The sequence below is a fragment of the Macrobrachium nipponense genome, chromosome 43 (assembly GCF_015104395.2).
Source record: "Macrobrachium nipponense isolate FS-2020 chromosome 43, ASM1510439v2, whole genome shotgun sequence".
NCBI classification, from domain to species: domain Eukaryota; kingdom Metazoa; phylum Arthropoda; class Malacostraca; order Decapoda; family Palaemonidae; genus Macrobrachium; species Macrobrachium nipponense.
Genome location: NC_061104.1, coordinates 4,847,220 through 4,869,072, shown reverse-complemented (window position 1 = coordinate 4,869,072; position 21,853 = coordinate 4,847,220). Strand labels below are relative to the sequence as shown.

At 39.0% G+C, this 21,853-nt stretch overlaps 1 protein-coding gene and 1 long non-coding RNA gene across 2 annotated transcripts; one reads left to right on the top strand and one right to left on the bottom strand.

Moving 5' to 3' along the window:
- Nucleotides 1–363: 363 nt before the first annotated feature.
- On the bottom strand, nt 364–4,760 carry LOC135213805 (uncharacterized). Its single transcript, XR_010314205.1, has 4 exons — nt 4,689–4,760; nt 2,099–2,377; nt 1,003–1,138; nt 364–447 (listed from the first exon to the last, which is right to left on the bottom strand). It is a non-coding gene; the product is annotated as an uncharacterized LOC135213805 (long non-coding RNA).
- A 1,118-nt stretch (nt 4,761–5,878) lies between these two features.
- Nucleotides 5,879–18,097, top strand: LOC135213804 (large ribosomal subunit protein uL24m-like). The gene is given in 8 exon segments (XM_064247927.1): nt 5,879–5,942; nt 5,945–5,988; nt 8,955–9,127; nt 9,322; nt 16,336–16,466; nt 16,669–16,762; nt 16,992–17,152; nt 17,874–18,097. Coding segments are annotated over 8 exon segments (789 nt in total). The 5' UTR covers nt 5,879–5,893; the 3' UTR covers nt 18,010–18,097.
- The last annotated feature ends 3,756 nt before the right edge of the window (nt 18,098–21,853 follow it).

Genomic DNA, 21,853 nt, shown 5'->3' with positions numbered 1-21,853 from the left:
AGAGGCAAAATTTCCAAAAGAAGCAGGATAAGTTGGGTTAAAAATTAGGTTCCTTGGCCTCAAAAGAAAAGGCTCCCAACCCCACCCAGTTGGAGGCTTTCCACAAAAATAAAATCTTGAATGTGTTCTAATGTGATTGGGTCAAGTTCATACTTTAACAAAGTAATGCAAGATCAAAACAATTCCATTTTCCACTAGTACCACAATGAAAAAACTTAAAACTCCTGGCATCTGTACCTCTTAAAAAACAATAGTCTTGAATTCCTTAATAGTGATTTTAACTCGGTGGTGTGGTTACATTACCTAATCAAAATAATCAAAATACATTGATGATAATATATGTTTTTGGTTTTATATAATCTGTTCCTCTTCTTTTTGTGCAAGCTTGGACATTGGAAGATCCAGAATTCATAACATTAGCCTTCAAAGTACAACAAAGTCATCAACCTGTAAAGAAAAGATGATTCTTAGCATTGTTATTACAAAAAGTTTAAATATGACTGATAGTACAAAAACACACCTTGAAAATTCTACTAACTATTACTTAAATTCATAAAGCCAAATATTCTGACATTCTTTAATAATAATACCATACTATTTATGAGTAATTTCATATGGTTAAGGAGTCTAAATTCCTATTCATCATAAGTCTCGCCAAAGCATCTTTTTTTAAAATACAAAGCCAATTTCATCCATACAAACCCAGATTCCCCCAGACGCATAATGAAGTGTTGAAACTGAAATGAATATCAAAATGTGAATGTTTACACATGCATGCCTTCTACCATACAGTTGCCTTATAACTCTGGACACTAACAGCAGTATATACAACACTCAAACTTTGCACTTGACAGGTGAGACAGGGATTTCCTTCTAAGGGACATTCATTCATTACTAAACACTGGTTCACATGATTATTCAATTTGCCCTTAACCTAACCATAAGCATACATAAAACTAAGATTCTTAATTTGTATGGCACCCCAAGATCAATCACCAATACCTCTCTATCAAGGATAATAGTAAATCAAGAAGTTGTCTTTTGCTCGGAGTCTCTCACTGACTGAGCTTGGCTTCTCTTGATGGAATATATTTGCCGGCAGTCTCTATGATCAATCTCATTACTTTAAGGCCTTTACCTGAAAAAAAAAATGGAAATTCTTATTGTGATATAATTACAATGAATGGCTGAGAAAACTAACATAGGTAAATGACAATATAATCAAGTGAAATATTTAATGTAGTGACAAGGCATTAGCAGTTGCAAAGTTGCCTGGTATTCCTAATACTGAATGGTCTTTACTTTTACACATGAGAAACAGGCAAGAGAAGTAGACATAAATGACCTATTCATTATTAGTATATGTCAAGAACATTATGTAAAGGCAATAAAATTCAGTATATAAGTCTTGTACTTGCAGCTCCATGTAACAGAGACATAGGCAATGACAAAGAAAATGGAGAGGTTTCTGAAAAAGTGGGGCTATGAACATTTGTATCAAGTGGCTGATGAGTTAAGTATATCTTAGTTTTACCAGACCACTGAGCTGATTAACAGCTCTCCTGGGGCTGGCCCGAAGGATTAGATATTTTTACGTGGCTAGGAACCAATTGGTTACCTAGCAACGGGACCTACAGCTTATTGTGGGATCCGAACCACATTACGTCGAGAAATTAATTTTTATCACCAGAAATAAATTCCTCTGGTTCCGCATTGGCCGAGCCGAGAATCGAACTTCAGACCACCAGATTGGTAGCCGAGCACGAAGTCCACTCGTCCAACGGGAAACAAGTGGCTGATGAGAAACAGTTGGTCTACAAAACAGTCAATATGGAATTAGCAGGTAGACCTTTCAGAAGGTATAGGAAAGTCATGAAAAGTAGATATACCTATAAAGATCTTGACCTCATGGGAGTTCAGACAGAGTGCACAGGACACATGAGAATGAAGAAGATTCATTTCTAACTGTATAAATAAAAATGCTGACATAAAACTGTTATTGATAATGATTTGTTATCCAGGAAATCAAATAATTCAATATATTTTTACACGAACAAGACAACCACACATCAGCTACATAAATCACAATACCACATACCTTTTAAACCCCTCAGTCTTTTATTCCTACTTATAAATAAAGCCATTTTTCTCCAGGTCATTACATTGTCTTGATGTCAGTACCCTCCATGATTCTTCATCCATTTGACAGATGACATGACATGGTATTTTTCTCTTGACGAACAATGGTAATTACGATTCAAATCACTACCATCGGATACCCGATTTGGTCATCTTTCAACGTGGAACTTGCTTTGGCCTCAATGAATAGTAGTGTGCAAATCATTTTATGAAGTATTTGCATCCCCATCTCGCTGACCTGAAATAAGAAGTTGGAAAAATAAATTAATAAGTAAGTACAGGACTCTTACTATAAATAACAATACCTCTGATGTTAAGGCTTCACCAATACCTGTAAATAACTTCCCTATCTACTATATATGGCTCAAAGAGCAAAATTTCTCATTATTAGAAAGTATCAGTATTCTGTGTTTCTTAATGGTGCATATACACAGTAATAAAATCCTAAATCAATCCCAAAAATTAGCCTATGAAATAAAGATAAAATGAAAAACAAAAAAATAAAAATAACAGTTGATCAACCAATGAGTTTGCACACATAACAAATGGGCCTGAACAACCCATCGAGTATTGTAGTTAGAATAAGTATAATAAATTAGGGTACAATAAGAATGTAGCCCTTTAAGTTAGGTTAGACTACATAGCCTGTAATATTATTATTACTATTATTACTCAGAAGATGAACACTATTCACATGGAACAAGCCCACAGGGACTACTGACTTGAAATTCAAGTTTCCAAAGAATATGATGCTCATTTAGAAGTAAGAGAAAGTAAAGGGAAATACAGAATAAGGATATCTCAACTTATTAAAAAGAAAAAATAAACTAACAAATTGATACAAATGTATTATAATGCAAGGAGAATAGCAGTATGGTTCCAATGCATTGCATCTTCTCTTGCTTTTAAAGTTCCAGATGCACAACATACTAGAAACTTTTTTTTAAAAAACAATGGGAAGAAACCATCAGGATCTTCACCCCAGCCATCAAGATTGTCCAGAAGCTTCTTAACATCGCTGGAGCGAAAATGCCATATTTTGTAAGAATAGGTTAGAATGACAAGTACTATCAGCAAGAGGGACATCCTAAGCTGATTGCATAGCTTCAAAAGCTCGATTAAAATGCTCAGCCTTTTCCCTATGACCATCATCTGTTAGTAGTGGTTGAATGGAAGGTGAGCCTGACCCCGAAGATAGATAATGCCATTTGGTTCACCACAGATAAGGCCGAGTAGCCTAATTCCTTCAAGTTTCCTCTTCAAAGAATTATTGTCATTTATCTTGGCTGTATGTTAAGTTCTATTTGCAGCATGCAGTGGTCACAAAAATTATGTCATTTTCATTCGAACAATTTCGCCTCCATGTGTTGAATTTTGTCTGTTTGTCAAGTTAAGCTCATATCCTTGTAACAGCAAGCAATGGTTAGTCATTTGTCCTGAATTTGATGACTTTTCTAGGACATAGGGTAAAAAAACCGCATGGTACAGGGGTGGACCATGTACGATCAATGTGTACAACCCCAAGAAAAATACATTATAATGCGTCCTGACACCGGAGTAGAGGTCTTTAGCTCCGTTTCGTCTCACCACAACAAGTCGCGACTGATGCCCATCTCCGATGTCAGGACGCGTTATAATGTACTTCTTTTGGGGTTGTACATGTTGATCGTACATGGTCCACCCCTGTACCATGCGGTTTTTTACCTATCTTATTAAAATAGACATCAGCATTTAATTTAACTTACTTCGTAGGAACTACATACCTAACAGCTCTTCATAGGGTATTACCTTGGAAATTTACTTTTTCATAGTATTTTGGTTGCTTACCAAGAATTTACCTCAGAAGTTATAGCGGGTAGTTTGTATATCCGCGGTAAGCAGTTACAGATCCTAAAATACGACTCCAAATGACAAATTACATAGATTTAAAGTTGTACAGCACAGTGAAATCTACCTGAAAAGTTACTTGCCTCATCATATTACACCAATTTACTATCCAACAATTTTTTTGCTGGAACGTAACTTTTCCTAAATACCCAGTTGATCTTAACCCTGAGGCTAGCGTGCACAGCAAAACAATAGCTACCTCAAACGAGCTTGCCAAGAATATTTAGACAAATGCGCAGTATTGTAAGGGGGGGAGGGGAGCTTTTGGTAAAAAAGTGGAGTTTAGGTCAGGTAGGCTACGATATGGTTGGGTTAGTGCAACAAGGTTAGGCTACTTAGCCTAGTAAGGTACAACAATGCTATGTTAGGTTATCTAAAAGTTAAATTCTTTCAGACATGATGCTTACTCTTAGGACAATTATCCTAGATATAAAAATTGTTTTAATTTTTATATTACTTTATTCGCAAAAATATATACAACCATACCTTAGGTACCTACTAGGTAGGTAGTATATACCTAGGTAGTAGCTAGGTAGCTACGTAAAGATAAGTTCCCAATTTAATACTTACAGCCTTATTTGTTAATTAATTCGGCTGAAACTTACCTTATATACTTAATTCATTCTAATATTAATATAAACACTTGTAGAATACGAAAATACCTGTAAATATTCGGCGAAAGATATGGACCTTGTTCGTGTACTCGGATGACAGTCAGTTTCACCCATTGCCTATTGTTTATATGGACGCGTTTCACTTTTATTTTCAAAACAAAATACTGATTACCTATGTCTGTTTATAATAACAATAATTGTAATCAATGTACAACAATGACAAATTAAATTTTATCATAGATTTTATTACAATTACATTTAGAGGATAATAACGTAATATTTTTCCATTGTCATTAAAAATGCGTTACAAACATCTCCGTTCAGTCGGTCTCAAAGATAAGTATATAAAAAACTAAATACAAACATATATTCATACATGTATTCTTGGATTATGCAAATTAAAGAGTACTACATGAAAATCGTCTGAACTAAATCTAATTAGGAAAACAACTTAAATCAGTCATAAACAATTCGGGCAAAAAGTTCATGAATATCAATAGGAAATATAAGTTGAGCATTAGAGAAGAAATAACAGGAAACTATTGATGGGTGAAGAGCAGTGAATGATTACAATGTAAAGAATTAAATAGAAATTTAAAGCATTAAAGCCTAACATATGATACTAAGAGCATGTTTGAGTGCTTAAAAGAAGCCATTGCTAAGGAAGTGGATGAAGACGAATTATGGCCAATATTTTATTTTTGCAGCTCCTTTCTCTAGTTAGTCGAAAAATATTAGTGAATGGGGAAGCAATGAACAGGGAAGAGCTCATCAAAGAATATGTTAATGAGGAAATACATGACAGGAAATAATTAGTCAAAAGAACAATGTTACCACAGAGAAACAGGAAGGAGTTCATCAAAAGAATATGTTCATGACGAAATACATAATATGAAAATTTCATCAAAAGAATATGTTAATGAGGAAATACATGACGGAAAATAATTAGTCAAAAGAACAATGTTACCACAGAGAAACAGTTAGTTCATCAAAAGAATGTGTTTCATGACGAAATAAATAACAAGGAAAGAAGTTTCATCACAGAATACATAAGTGAAGAAATGGATGGCAGGAAAAGATTTCATCGAGAGAATGTGGTTGTCGTAGAGAAATTAACCTCAAACAAGCTCAATCACAAGTAAATACGAAATGGCGAGGAGGCATTACAAAGACGCTACCCATCTATTACTACTACTAGTACAGCTCCTTCTACTTCTTTCCGGTGACGTCTTTACGGTTAAATAATTCTGAAAATGCCTCGAGTGACAAGTTTGGCCCGCTGCGTCGCAGATATGACGAAAAGACGTCCAATCTTCCTGAATCTTACATCAAAAGGGCTATGCAAGAGGTAAATAGGCCTCCTGCAGCCAAGCGTAGCCCCCACTGTCGTAGGCTGTTTTCTTCACTTTTTTAGCTACAATTTTTTTTGTTAATGAAATTTATACTTAGTACAAAGGGGTAGCCTAAGGTACTTGCGGGGTCCAGGGAGAACGACGTCCCTCTGACCAGGTCAGGGCACAGTGCCTAGCTATGTGAGGTTAGGAAGGTAAGTTCTAGTTAAGTCAGAGCATGATGCTGTAGGAAAGGTTAGGTTAGGTGTTTTTGGTTTGGTTCCAAACGGAAATTTAGTTGCCAATCTGTTTCTGACATTCAGCATTACTTGGGCCAGGGGATGGAGGGGGGGGGGAAAGCCTCATCCAGCCACATCAGGGTACAGTGCCATGGGCTAAGTCAATTAGGGGGAAACACTGCACTGGATCCATCATCATCGCATGGCTCAGCTTTATTCACTCGATATTTAATTAGTGAAACAAGAATACAATTACATCTTTAAGCATACCGTTCTAAAGATTGAAGTTTCGTCAACATAATGTGATATATGAAAGTGCCATACCAACTAAAATAGGCATGTGAGGTCTTCGTAAAATATGTTTTCACAGCAGTGTTTAAATCCAATATGGCGTCCACCGACTGAGGTGCCGTTCGTAACCGCAAAGGATCGAACATCTTTCCCAGCACTCATTTAAACAATGTTAGCGTATATATGTACCGTTTATTGATCTTACTCAAGATGGCAGTTGTAATCAGCACAATAAAACAACATTTTGTTGCCTATATTAGTGAAAGTATGAAACTTCTTATTCCCTGGGTCATGGTTTGAACTGAAATTCAGTTTTACCTTGTAAACTGTGGTTTTATCTCACTGCCATCACAAATGAAACTCCACAGTGCTTATTTGATTGTAATTAAACGTGTTTTGGTCTTAATTCACTCCAAATTGCACTTGAACTATGCACTCACTCCACAAAACCTAAGTTTTTGCGGGCAGCAGATGACTACACGGTTGTCTATTATCCCTTTTTTGCAACCAAATTAACCCCGAAAAATTACAGATATTTCTAAAGTAGATACGAGTAGACAACGGCAAAATCTCATCGTTGCCAATTTAGTGGAACTTCACACATACGCCGATGAATTTACAAACTGTTTCCATGAATTCTAGTTGTCATAGTAATGCAATAATGATAAAATTGCTCTAATATGTACTATTTATACTACAAATAGATATGCTAATTTCACTTATTTCCCCAGTTTTGTGTAAGTCTTATACCCAGTTTGGAGGGTAAACACATACCAATTGGCAACACTGATAAACAATAGAAGAGCGCGAACAACGCCGTAGGTACTGTTCACAGCAAAACTGTTGATATTTGAGTCAGGAATCTATTTACTCTTTCAACAATGAATATTTTCAAATTAATAATCATGAATATGTAAAAAAATTATACAATTCATGACCTTATACTGCCTTTTAACTGTTTATTTAAATAATTATCTAGTGCACGCTTCTTGTTCTTCTTCTTCTACCAAAACATCCATCGTAGTTTCCTTGGATAAGCCGCGGTTGGTGTCATTGTTGATGATTGTTGTGAAGAAAGTGTCCTAGCATCTATGGGTACAAGTGGTGTACAGATTTAGCACATAGAATGGAAAGTTTATTGACACATGCGACTCCGCAAAAATCGAAATGGCGTCAATCTTCTAAATTGTTAGTGTTAAAAGTAAAAATTTTGAAAGCGTCCTGGAGGTATGTTTGCACTGCGCATGACTAGACTTTCATTAACCTCTGTTTAATCTTAAAATATGACCTTAATTTCTAACTTTGGAGAAAATACTTACTTCGAAAGGATAGTAGAGGTCTTGAGCTGTTGCTCTCACCACCAATGACTTGTGACTGGTGCCCAGCTCTGGTGTCAGGACGTGTTAAAGTACTTTTTCGGAGGTGGATCCACATGCCGTGAAAACTGGATCAGCTAGTCCAGTCGGTTGTTTCCCTAAGTGAAAAAAAGTCTCTTTAGGCCATGGCTCAACGCTTTATGATAAGTTAGGTTTGACCCATTTTTCAAGGTCGGATTCCTCACACTACCGGTCTCCCTACTCTGCATCAGCTCCACATATATTTTCTGCATAGGTATTTGCTGTTTTCAGTCCAAATATCAATAATTAGCTTATGACTGTCTCTTGGAAAGGATTAGTATGACTCAGTCTCAGAATTCAAAAGCTTCATTCGTCATTTAAAAATATTACAGTCCTCTTTTGACACCATTGTAGATGTGCAGTCATCCCATCTCAGATATGATCTTATGCTGTGTAATTCACCATATATTAATGCTTCATTAAGGTTGTTTTATCATTTGCATTGTTTAATATTCACTGTGTGCTTAAGTAAATTTGCTAAAGCACTAAAAGTGTAGACATAAATTGTCATCAATCATTTTTTTCAGTCATTTCGTGTCCCTTCCTACAGGTATTGTATATACACATATTTTTTCTATTTACTTTAAACTATTATAACATTTTAATGCATGATTTAAACATTTCTGACATCCGTTTCTTTTCTACTATATTTTATAATACCAACACCACTCCCATGAGCACCATGTTCAGTACCAGCCCCATCAGGGTGGATTCATAAACCAAAGACAATAAAAACATCTCAGTAAATTTATAATAGATTTGAGCAGGCTTTCAAACCAGTCATGTTAAGGAGGCTTACAATCACAGCATAAAAATTCCAATATTGAACAATGGGTAAAGTAAAATATTACCTTAATTTTTTACTCCAGTTTAGACACCATATCCCTCTGTTAATTTTTCATTCCTAAGAAGGTATATTCATATGCTATAGTCACGTATTTTCAAAATTTCTTGCATTTACCTTGTCAGTGCCCTTGTTTCTTCTGTATATAGTCCAGGCCTTACATCCCCAAAGTAAGTCTTTGCCCTCTCTAATTAAAGTTACTTGTTTTACAGGTTGAGTGGAACCCACCTAAAGGTGTTCAGTACCGACCTGTTTCATTAAGAAAGAAGAAGTTCACCTTCTCAGTAGATAGGCCATGGACCCAAGAGTTCAGGCAACAGAATATGCCAGGGAGACACAAGAAAAAAATATTTATTGAGCCTATAGCAGAATGGACATTTTTTAAGTAAGTTTAGAATTGGTTTTCATCGCTTTGTTAAAGCATTGCTGTAATGTTTTAAGATTTTAAGATCATTATGATTACATCATGACCATGCAGCTTACAAATTTCATATCCATGTCTACCACAAGGTGGTTCAGAGAATATAAAGAAATCTAAATGCATACTTGAAGACTTTTATTAAATGACAATGTAACTAGTGTGGTGCAGTGGCACCTAAGTACATATTGAAAATTAAATTGAAATAGATTTATATTCATGGCAAAAATTAGATTTTGGTTACTGCCCAACAAAAATATTTTTATACATTCACTTACCTGTCAGATATATACTTAGCTATTTGACTCCGTCGTCCGACAGAAATTCGAATTTTCGCGCACACGCTACCGGTAGGTCAGGTGATTACTTACCTTGCCTCCTTGATGGTGGCAGGACTAGGAACCATTCCCATGTTCTATCATATTTTTTCTGTCGCCCATACTGGTCAACATCGTTGTGGGTATCTCTGGCTGGATTCGTATTTTGCATCGCAATTGATCTTCGTTTGGACTTCTCGGTGACGTATTTGCATTGATTGTACTGGCATACGCGATTGTGGACCGTTTATTGGATTTGATATGGATTGTTCAACATGATGTCTGATTCTCTGGAAGTGTGGTGATGTGTGTGAATGTGGGGTGTAAAGTTAGGATGCCAAAGGCATCGTTGATCCTCATACTATTTGTAAGAAATGCAGGATGTATGAATGTTCTTTGATAATACTTGTGATGAATGCAAGGATTTGAGTGCGGAAGAATGGAAATCTCTAACTTCATATTTGAAGAAGTTGGAAAGAGACAGGGTGAGGAGGTCTTCTTCCAAACCTTTGCCTAGTTCTGTATCTAGCGGGGTTATCAGTAATGTTATACCCTCTTCTCCTTTTACTGCCCCATCTAATGTAGTATCTGCTCCTTTATTAGAACCTACGGATTCGGCATCAGAGATTGCTAATCTAAAAGCCGCCCTTCTTCGGAAAATGGAAACCAAAATGGCAGCCATTGAAGGTAAGCAGTGTGAATTAAGTGCTGTGGATAGTGATATATAAGTGTCTGATTGTCTCCACAACGCTCCCCAGGCCTAGACCTCTTTCAAGCTCCCAAGCCCAGAGGAGAAGGAATGTCAAAAGCCTTAAGGAGGTTTGTGGAGGATCCCCAACAGTCAGACGTCCCTTCGGCTTTTTCTGTTCGCCACAGAATGCAGAGAAACGCTACAGAAAAAGCGTTCTTCGAGAGTGTTTCTCCTCTTCGGAGAATTCTTCTCCTAAAAGAGGTTGGAGATCTGCGGATCTTTCTCGCCCGCCCCGAAAAGATGTTGGAATGAACCCAGGATTACATCAAGTCCTGAACGTTTTCAAGAGGAGGATCCTACGGTAATTAAGAAGGCAAAGAATGTGCTTCCTTCCCCCACAGACTTGTGGGAATCGGTAAAAGACCGTTCTTCTAGTCCTATGGTGGACAAGAATGTAGAAACGAATAGAATCCTTCGTACCATGCAGGATTCCATCACTTCTCTTGTGGGAGTTCTGTCAAGAGACCCTCCTAGAAGGAAAGACGCTTTCCTGCCTATAAAGAAGTCTAGGCTGTCGAGGGGTCAGACTCGCCATCAAGATTTGTCATCTTCGGACTTGGAATCAGATTCGTCAGCCTTTCATAGACCGAGCAAGATCCTTTCTCCTGTCAGGCACAAGGCGCCAGCCAGGCGCGAGGCGCCAACCAAACGCGAAGAGCCTTCTAGGCGCGAGACGGCAGACAAGAGCGTCGAGCTTTCTAAGCACGAAGCGCCAGCCAAGCGTGAAGCTCCAGCCAGACGCGAAGTGCTAGCCAGGCGCGAAGAGTTTAAGAGGCGCGAGTCGCCAGTCAGGCGCATCGAGCCTTCCAAGCGCGAGACGTCAGCCAGACGCGAGCGCCAAGCAGGCTCGAGGATCCTGTCAGGCGCTAGACGCCAGCCAGACGCTGACGCCTCCCAGGAGCGAGGCGCCAGGCAGGGCGCGAGGATTCTGCTGGGCGCGAGACGTTAGCAAGGCGAGTGACGCCAGTTTTGCGCTAAGCGTCATCCAGGCACAAGGATCCTGACAGGCGCGAGACGCGTGACGCCTCCAAGGAATGAAGCGCCAGCCAGGCGCGAGCAGCCTACCAAGCGCGAGGCGCCGACTAGGCATGATCCAGTCAGGTGCGAAGCGTCTACTAGTTGTAAGGACGTTGACGTACTTAGTCCTTCCCCTACTAGAAGCATTTCTCCTAGAGAACCTACTTCTCTTGATAGAGAATCGATCAGGAAAGAGCAATCCCGTCTAACCTTGGCCTTGAAGAGGTTTCTGAAGAAGAAGTTTCTACCAACGAGGGACTTTCTAATTACAAAGTCCTAGCCTCGTTACTTCTCAAGGAATTTGGGGACTCTCTTAGTCCTGCTGCTCCTCCTTCACCGAGATCGCTGTTTTCGAGCACGAAAACCCCGAAATCCTCGGCTTTCTTTAAAGATGAAGCCTGCGATTTCAATGAGAAAAGCCCTCCAGTCTTTGGATTCCTGGCTTTTGTCGAAGAAGGAAACTCTTAGAACTGTTTATTGCTCTCCTCCCTCCAAGCTGACAGGGAAGAGAGGTATATGGTATAAATGGAAGAAGCTATGGGCTTGATGCTCCCCTCGTCTGCAGATTCAGATTTCTCTAGCTTAGTGGTAGTCAGTGAGAATACAGTCTCTAAATTCTGCAAAGGCGTCTTGGAGTATGTCTGAATTAGATCAGCACCTTAAGGGAATATTCCACGTATTAGAAGTGTTTTTAACTTCTTGGATTGGTCCCTTGGGGTGCTGGCTAAAAGACGAGTGAGCCAGATTTTCTTGATCTGGAAACCTTGCACAGTGTCCTATCTTGTATGGATAAGGCTGTGCAAGCTGGTTCTGGTGAGTTAGCTGCCCTGTTCGGATCGGGAGTAGTAAAGAAAGATCTCTTTACAGTTCCTTTCTGACGAAAGGAGTTTCTCCTTCTCAGAGGTCCGCCCTACTTTTCGCACCTCTGTCAGAACATCTGTTTCCTTCACCTTTAGTAAAGGATATTTCGAGATCCCTTTTGGAAAAGGCAACGCAGGATCTTCTAGTGCAATCCACGAAGAAGATTAGACCTGCAGTTCCTGTTCAGAAGAAGGTGTCTCGTACTCCAGTGGTGCCCTTTCGTGGAGTGCCCTCGACTCGACCATCTTCGAAGAGAAGGCCCTTCGACAAGCGAGGGAGGTCTTCCTTCCGCTCTTTTAAAAAGAGCAAGTAGCAGCCATGTCCTCCAAGCACAGGTAGGGGCCAGACTTCAAAACTTTGTGGAGGCCTGGTCCTCAAGAGAAGCAGATCCCTGGACTCTGTCTGTCCTACAGAAGGGTTACATCATTCCCTTCGTAGACAGACCTCCTTTAGCACATCTCCGAAGGATTTTGTCCGACGAGTTACAAGGACCCTGGACTGAGAGAGACTCTCCTGCAGACGGTGGTGTCGATGAGGGACAAGAATGCAATAGAGTTAGTGCAGGATCCATTCTCCCCGGGGTTTTACAACCGCCTTTTCTTAGTTCCAAAGGCTTCGAGGGGATGGAGACCCGTTCTGGATGTAAGCATCCTGAACCGGTACGTCAGGGAGATTGGATGGTCTCCCTGGACCTTCAGGATGCTTACTTTCACGTTCCGATTCAACCCATCGTCAAGAAAATACCTCAGATTTGTTGTACAAGGACAAATCTTCCAGTTCAGGGCCTTGTGCTTCGGCCTATCAAACCGCTCCTCAGGTATTTACGTATCTTATGAGGAACGTGGACCAATGGCTTCATTTAGAAGGGATCAACATCTCGATGTATCTCGATGATTGGCTAATCCGGGCCAAGTCGGAGAAACTATGTTTGGAGGACCTACAGACTACTTTGAACCTGACAAGGACGTTAGGATTACTCGTGAACCTCGAGAAATCTCAGATGATCCCCAGCCAGAACTTAGTTTTATTTGGGGATTCGGATGGATTCTCGGGTTTTCGGGCTTTTCCTTCCCAGGAAAGAATTCCTCGGGGCTTACAGAAAGTCTCGAGCTTCCTAGAGAAAGAACGGAGTTCAGTGAGGGAATGGTTAAGCCTTCTGGGAACCCTTTCCTCACTAGAACAGTTCATTTCTCTAGGAAGACTCCACCTTCAGTTCTTCTTAAGAAGAATTTGGAGTTGGAAGAACGGGCAACTTTCAGACACTTTCGGAATTCCTCTGGAAGTGAAGAATCATCTAAAGTGGTGGCTAATACCCTTGGAAAAGAACGAGGGCTTGTCTCTAGAGGTTCGGAACCCAAACCTAATCTTGTTCTCAGACGCTTCAGAGAAGGGGATGGGGGAGCGACTCTAGGGACAAAAGAAGTATCAGGCCAAGGATGGAGGAAAGGATCAACAGACTGGCATATAAACTCCAAAGAACTTTATGCTGTTCTCCTAGCCCTAAAAGCCTTCGAGACAGAAGTTTTAGGTCAAGTGGTACAGGTCAACGCGGACAACACCACAGCGTTGGCCTATATCAAGAAACAAGGGGGAACTCACTCTTTTTCTCTGTTCCAGATAACAAAAGAGCTGTTATATTGGACAAAAGACAAGAATGTGACTCTCCTCACAAGATTCGTGAAAGGAGAGAAAAATGTCAGAGCAGACAGGCTAAGCAGGTTAACACGTTCTCCCCACAGAGTGGACCCTTCACATTCAGGTTTGTCAAGCTCTGTGGTCCCTGTGGGGCAGTCCTCAAATAGACCTATTTGCCACCTTCCTATCCAGAAGGATAGAGAACTTTTGCTCCTTAGTGGAAGACCCGAGAGCTATAGCGGTGGATGCCATGCTGCTGGACTGGGCAGGCCTAGATGCCTACGCCTTTCCCCCCCTTCAAAATGTTAGGAGTGGTTTTAAAAAAGTTTGTGACGTCAAAAGGGATGAGACTAACACTCGTCGTCCCCTTTTGGCCATCTCAAGATTGGTTCACAGAGGTACAGGAATGGACGGTGACTTCCCAAGATCTCTTCCACACAGGAGAGATCTTCTCAAACAACCCCATTTCGAGAGGTACCATCAAAACCTCCCCGCTCTCGCTCTGACTGCCTTTCGACTATCGAAAGACTTGTCAGAGCGAGAGGCTTTTCAAGCAAAGCTTCAAAAGCAATTGCTAGGGCCAGAAGATCCTCAACTATTCGGGTCTACCAATCCAAATGGGATGTTTTCAGAAGATGGTGTAAGAAGAATAAACTGTCCTCCTCCGATACCTCTGTGACCAACATTGCTGATTTCTTGATTTTTCTTAGGGAGGAATCTAATTTATCAGTTTCAACCATTAAAGGTTATCGGAGTATGCTCTCTGCTGTTTTTCGAAACAGAGGTTTGAAGATAGCAGAAGATAAAGATCTCCACGACCTTATTAGATCTTTTGAAACCTCAAAAACCATTTCTCCTCGTACTCCGAACTGGAACTTGGATGTGGTTCTTAAATTTCTGTCATCAAAAAGATTTGAGCCTCCTCACAACGCGTCGTTTAGAGATCTAACGAGAAAATGTATTTTCTTGTTGTCCTTAGCAACTGCGAAAAGAATTAGTGAAATACACGCTCTAGATTCTCGAGTAGGATTTAAGAGTGATGCGGCAATTTGTTCTTTCCAGACTATGTTTCTGGCCAAGAACGAGAACCCTTCAAAACCCTGGCCAAACCCGAGTTTTGAAGTTAAAGGACTTTCAAATCTCGCAGGAGAGGAATTCGAAAGATCATTATGTCCGGTTAGAGCCCTGAAGTTTTATCTAAAGAAGAAGAACGAACTCAGGGGATGTAATCAAAGCCTGTGGTGTGCAGTTCGGGATCCTAGTAGACCCATGTCAAAAAATGCGTTAGCATTTTTTGTTAGGAGCATTATTACTGATGCTCATAGTAACTGCACTGAGGAATCTTTCAGGACTCTCCGAGTGAAGGCTCATGAGGTTAGAGCTGTGGCCACTTCATTAGCTTTTCAGAAGAACATGTCTTTAAAAGACATTGTGGATGCGACTTACTGGAGGTGTAATTCAGTTTCCGCATCGCACTACCTTAAGGACGTTAAAGTGACATATGAAAAGTGTTTCTCTCTGGGTCCTTTTGTATCAGCGGATACAGTGCTGGGGCTGGGAACACATAACGATCCTTAGAAAATTTTGTATTTGATATTTTAATTTTTAATGGTACATAGATCTACCTTGTGAGACGGGTTGTTGTTTTTCTGCTGACTAGAATGCTTGGGTCAGTAGGGAATCAAGAGACGTCTTACTGGCTAGATTGTACAAAAATTTTTATTTTTATTTTTATTTTTATTTTTATTTTTATTTTTGTACTTTTAAGTGTACGAATGTTTGTGATTCGAGTTTGTGGTTGTTTGCAAGGAGTTAGGGGATAACTCTTGCAATCTTAGAACTAACATGGTTAGGTTAAGGTGATCGGGATCGGTGTTGTGCTCCTTGTATAAGGTTCTTGTCAAGTAAGTGGATAAGCACATTGACATAGTCCTTCCAGGATCTGCCGAGTAAGCAGATAAGACCCCTTTGGCAGACCTACAAGAACTCTTACCCATAGATCAATATCTCGCTGAGGCTCTTGAGACTGACTAGACTCCTGGATTGTATTCATGAAGTCTTCAGTCTAAACAGGTAGGAACCAAGGTTTTATTTATTTATTACCTACAACGATTGTTGTGATTCCTGTTTGAATCTTTATTTAGCTGTCTCTGTCCCACCTCCAATGGTGTGAATCAGCTAAGTATATATCTGACAGGTAAGTTGAATGTATAAAAATGATATTGTTATGATACAATAAAGTTTTATACATACTTACCTGGCAGATATATACGATTTATACCCACCCTACTTCCCCTCAGGAGACAGGCGGTATAGAAAAAATATGATAGAACATGGGAATGGTTCCTAGTCCTGCCACCCAACGGCAGGTAAGTAGATCACCTGACCTACCGGTAGCGTGTGCGCGAAATTCGAATTTCTGTCGGACGACGGAGTCAAATAGCTAAGTATATATCTGCCAGGTAAGTATGTATAAAACTTTATTGTATCATAACAATATCATATTGTATGAAAAATTTTAAAGTGCTCAGTAGTACAGTATTGTAGTATATTTTAGACTGTTTTCCAAATTTAAATTTTTTTTTTATTTTCAGGGTGACCGTGTGGAAATCCTTGCTGGACCAGATAAGGGCAAGCACGGCCTTGTAAATTATATCGTTCAAGAGAGAAACTGGGTGATGGTTGAAGGCCTCAATTGTACATATGAAATGATGGGCAAGTCCAAGTAAGTAGTTAAGTAATTTGTAGCCTAGACCCTTGATTGTCGCCTGAGAGTTTGTGTCTTTCAGCATGTACAGTATTCAGTTTGTATGGATACAGAATTGTACAGTATTCAGTTTGTATGGATACAGAATTTACTTTTTAACATAGTACTTATGTACATTGAATTGTCCATGTAACTAAAGTTGTTTTTCCTTTCTCAATAGGAATTACCCAGGCATGATGATGAAGAAAGAAAATCCTCTGCTTGTGACGAATCAGGTGGCACTGCTTGATCCATCAGACAATCAGCCAACTCAGGTAAGGTGTGGATGCAGTGTTGTTCTTTCATTAGTGTATGCTAGTTTTGTTTACTGACCTCATTTCAGTAGTGTCTTTGAAAAGAAGAATGGAGCGCTGTCCTAAGGGTAAACTTGTTCATGTGTAGTCTTTTAATTTTTCAGACTGAAACAGATGATTATGATTTTGAATTTAGTTGACTTAAACACTATGCAATCATATACCTTATTAAAACTTACATTTCTATTAGGCTGAATGGCGTTATACCGAATCTGGAGAACGTGTCCGTGTATCTGCACGAACTGGCAGGATAATCCCAATGCCCAAACAAGCTGAAGAAACTCCCGATTATAAAACCAAGTCATCTTATCCAGAGCAAGACAAGGATACTAAAGAAAAAGAGTTAACTCAGTAAGGAATTCCTTTTATTTACTTTTAAATGATTGTTTTTGTTAGTATTGGAATACTATATTATGAATGAATCTTTTCAATAATTGTGTTTATGCCTTAGCAAATACAAACTTGTTTTACTAAAAGCCATGCCATCATCTTTCTGTAGCAACAAAAGACACTGAAGTGCTACATTACCCAAGAACAGGCACCTTTTAATAATCATGAGACAACAGGATGTCGACAAATATTGATTTTTATTGTAAATTGTGTGCCATTAAATTTGACCTAGTTATCGAGAATAAGTGTTAAAAGTTGAATGATACAAACAAGTTTGAAAAGCATCCATAATTCAAGTGTGATTTTGTTTTCTGGACTTTCCAAGAGACTAGATATTCAAGGTTTGATCTCCCTATGGTCACATTCATAAAACATGTAATTGTTCTTTATCTGTGTGACTGGCATATAAAAGTTTTAAAAGTTCAGCTGTTTAGTACAGACAAGGTTCCTTAAAATGTTTCATCGAAATACAATATGTATTCCACAAAACTGGGAGGTGTTATTTTCATACTGAATCAGTGTAGCAGTCATAGTTGACAACTGTTTAGTTCTGAATAGAAATTGTTATAATCTGCAGTTATACAAGATATGATTCCACCATGTTATGTACTGTATGTATTTAATTTTGTAATTCATGTCTTTAAGCCACATCAAGTCTTAAGGCCGAATTACTTTTTTTCAGAATTACCTTCGAGCCCTCTCATCGCACCTTTGAAATGGACATCATGGATAAAATGGGCATCAAAGAAGACAGAGTGCCAAGGAAAACTTTCTGGTATTCAGTCCGGCATCGCAATTTCGATTTCAAGGAATTTTGAATGGCTACATAACTTATTTTTTTTATGACCTGTAGTAATAATTCTGGATTCATGTACATTTTATGTATCAAATAAAGCATTTTTCTCCCATATTGTTTTGTTCTATTTCTTACAAAAAGACTATTTTTTGCTAGGATCTTGACACCATTAAAGCTTGGATTCTATGTGGTTGGTTGGGATAGATTAAGCTGGCCTTATGGTAGCACAGGCTCTTGCTGAATGACAGCCCGTAGATGATTGAAAGGCTCATTAGTGAATGACAGCCCGTAGATGACTGAAAGGCTCTGAAGTGAATGACAGCCCGTAGATGATTGAAAGGCTCTGAAGTGAATGAAAAGCCAAGGATAGATCTCTGAACTTGGGTCAGTCAACTGACACGTTTGGATTCCTAAGCAATGCTTGGAAGACAGTGCTGACAGAGGATTTGATTGCAAGACAATAATACAGTAGGACCTCAAATCACCATATATGTATTACAGGGTCCAATGTATAAACCACTTTTTAATATTTTCTAAAGTTTTTACAGCAATTTCTCATTTTTGAACCTAAACTAACCTGTACTCTACGCTAATCATTCAATGTAAGACCTTACTCTACACTAAACATTCACTTTAAGAGCTTAATCTAAAAGTGTATCACATCCAAAATGTTAGCATAGCAAAATATAATCATAATAATGCAGCTGATAAGTACACAGGAATCCATTAAGTTAAAGTGTTACTGAAGTCACTTAGAAGCTACTCGAGTCTTGGATCACCAGTACAAACCCAAGATACACACTCGGCCTGTTATACCCTTTAGTACCTTAACACATAAAGGCTGCCTTCAAGTAATGGCCTGCTTGACCTAAATCCAACATCCTACCTTCACAATTAGTGGCATAATATGTTGCCTTAAAGGGGGAGGAATTCTGCCCCTGAGATCAATTGTAAAGTGACTGAAATAGTACCCTAGGCGGGGAGATTGAGAAAATATATTTTGTGGAACCGAACATCAACCGAAGGTCACACAATAAAGACATTAATTGCCTTTGTTTGTTTGTTTGTATGGTGTTTTTACGTTGCATGGAACCAGTGGTTATTCAGCAATGGGACCAACAGCTTTACGTGACTTCCGAACCACATCGAGAGTTAATTTCTATCACCAGAAATACACATCTCTCACTCCTCAATGGAATGGCCGGGAATCGAACCCGCGACCACCGGGGTGAGAAGCAAACACCAAACCAACCACGCCACTGAATTGCCTTTGATTCAGTCCTATTGGGGGGCGTGACAAAAACAAAATCAAAACCCAGGACAATTTTAAAATAAAGCTTTAATAACTAAACAGAACAATAGAATTATTGGCATTTAAACTATAAACTTCATGTTTTAGAGGTCCCGGTAGAGGGTTAGTGCTATCAGTGCACCTCATACAGTGTACTGTATGATTTATTTATTTATTTTTTTGTAGCTTGCCTTCAGCCCATAGCTGCAACCCATTTCGTTAAATTTACTCTACTACCTTTCATATTCTCTTTCTTCCATCTTACTTTCCACCCTCCCCTAACAATTCATTCATAATGCCAACTCCGAGGTTTTCCTCCTGTTACACCTTACAAAGCTTTTACTGTCAACGTTTCAGCGCTGGATGACCTCAGGTCCCAGTGCTTGGCCTTAAATTTGACCTAAATTCTAGATCCATGTATTAGAGGAATTATGAGAAATTTGATCAGTGCATGCTGGTTTATAAATTGTCTGTGGGTCTGAAAATCAAGCCACAGACTACAACTCGCATCTCTGAATGCAGTCTATGCGTGTAGAATCATGAGTTTCTAACAGCCATGATGGTTATGGAAACTTCGAGAAAGACCTGCTTATAAATTACTGCTTTCGATTCAGAATCTGGAACTTGCCCTTTAAAAATGGCAACGAATTCTCTATCCTCCTCCTCGTGTTCAAAGTGGAACATCAGATTGACAGAGTCTATTTACCGAACGGCCAACAAATAGGCGACACGCTTCCCGACAGCTTTTTTTTGACTGCTGTCAATGTTGGCCTTTCGCATTCGACGGCCAGTGTCAGACACACATTGTAATTTGATCAAATATGCTGCAGTTTCACTGTTAAAAGATTTTTTTTTTTATCTTTTTCTTGGATCCCAGTCGCCTGTAAGGAATGTTTGCTTGGTAAATAAGAGCGATTCTGGCGCCAATATTCATTAGCGCATACGGACTTCACGGCTTAAGTCCTCATATTCCTTAATGATCATATTTCTTACAAAAGTATGGGCTATCAACATTACCATTTTGTTTTCAATAGCAAATATAGTCGTGGCTCAGCACTAAAAGCACCGCTTCACTTAAGACGTGCACAGTTAGGCCTTTGCTACTTAATTGGCTTTTAAGTGTCCGAGAACAAATACAGCTTAAACATTAAAAGTAACCATGTATCTTTTCCGAGGTCAGATGGAGTTTTCTTTTAACCAAGACTTTCCTCCATATTTGGCAATAAATTCGCGATCTGTCGAATCCTAACATTTTTCGACCCATATAACGACTCTCTTCAAAATGCTATAGTTTTGTGGGTTTTGCTATAAGTCATTTGTAATTATTTTTTATTATATATGAGTAATTCCGTTTATAACCAATTTACATCTTGGTAGTCGTTCTGTTCCTTTCTTGATAATATAATAATAATAAAAGAAGAAGAACCTAGTGGTGGTAGTAGTAACAAAGGGGATTTGGCTTTTGAACAGCTCCCTTATAACCTGTTAAAACAAGGTTCAGGTTCATGGTCGAAACCTCGCCTTCGCGACGGCCCCACCTTACTTTATCAGATGCAAACATGCAGTCAGATTCTATTATTCTATCTAATGGACTAAATGCAGAATTCTAACCTTTAAGGCGCAATCCATGTCTGGAGAATAATTTCAATTCAAGTAAGATCCTGGCCAGAACAGACAAGTTGTTTGTACTACACTTACTTTGACTAAAATAAACAACTTTTCTCCCTGATTTCAATATAGGACAGTCAGGCAGTCGTTACGCCTCCTGAAATGTCACAGAACCATATATTGGATTTATAATTTCCGTCAGGCATTTATTATCATTATTTGTTTAAGCAGCCATTTCCGACAAAGTCCAATCGGCTGCTTTTCCGTCAGGTATGAATCAATGTGAAGGTAGAATTAATTTGGTGTTCATCGCTTGCTTTTGGCTGAATATTTGCATATATAAAAAGTGACAATCATACTTCTCCCACAACTTTATTTTTAGATAAATAACGAGTATAACTGTCAGCCAAAGGTTACAATACGGATAACTACATCTGCCTGACCAAGATTCAAACCTATGCCCTCCGTACTTTTTTTTTTTTTATTCCAAATCCTATCCATATCATCTGTCCAACCACTAACCTTCTTACTACTTACCTACGTTATACCAAATTTCTCCAATTATAAATCCTTAAGCCCCATGTCTTTCATTTACATTGTTTCCAAGTTTCATTCCAACAGATAAAGTCTCTTGCCATTCTTTTGCACACAGCTACCTTTCTTTGCTTTTTCATATTATGTGACTCACTTCCACCATTCTGTTATGTTACATAGGAGTCCCAAACATTAAAGTTCAACAACCACTACAGTTCTGCCATCCATATTAACATTCATTTGTTCTATCAACTCTTAGCTCAACAAGCCACTGAGCATTCCCAAGGTGGTGGTTTTATAGATAATTTTTTTTTTTTTTGTCTTGTGACAATTAAAAATAAACATTTTAATTTGGAAAGGTCAGTACATACCCTGATTTTGGAGCTTTCAAGCTGGATTTCCTCGTTAGTCTCGGTTTTTGCAGTTTAAGGCA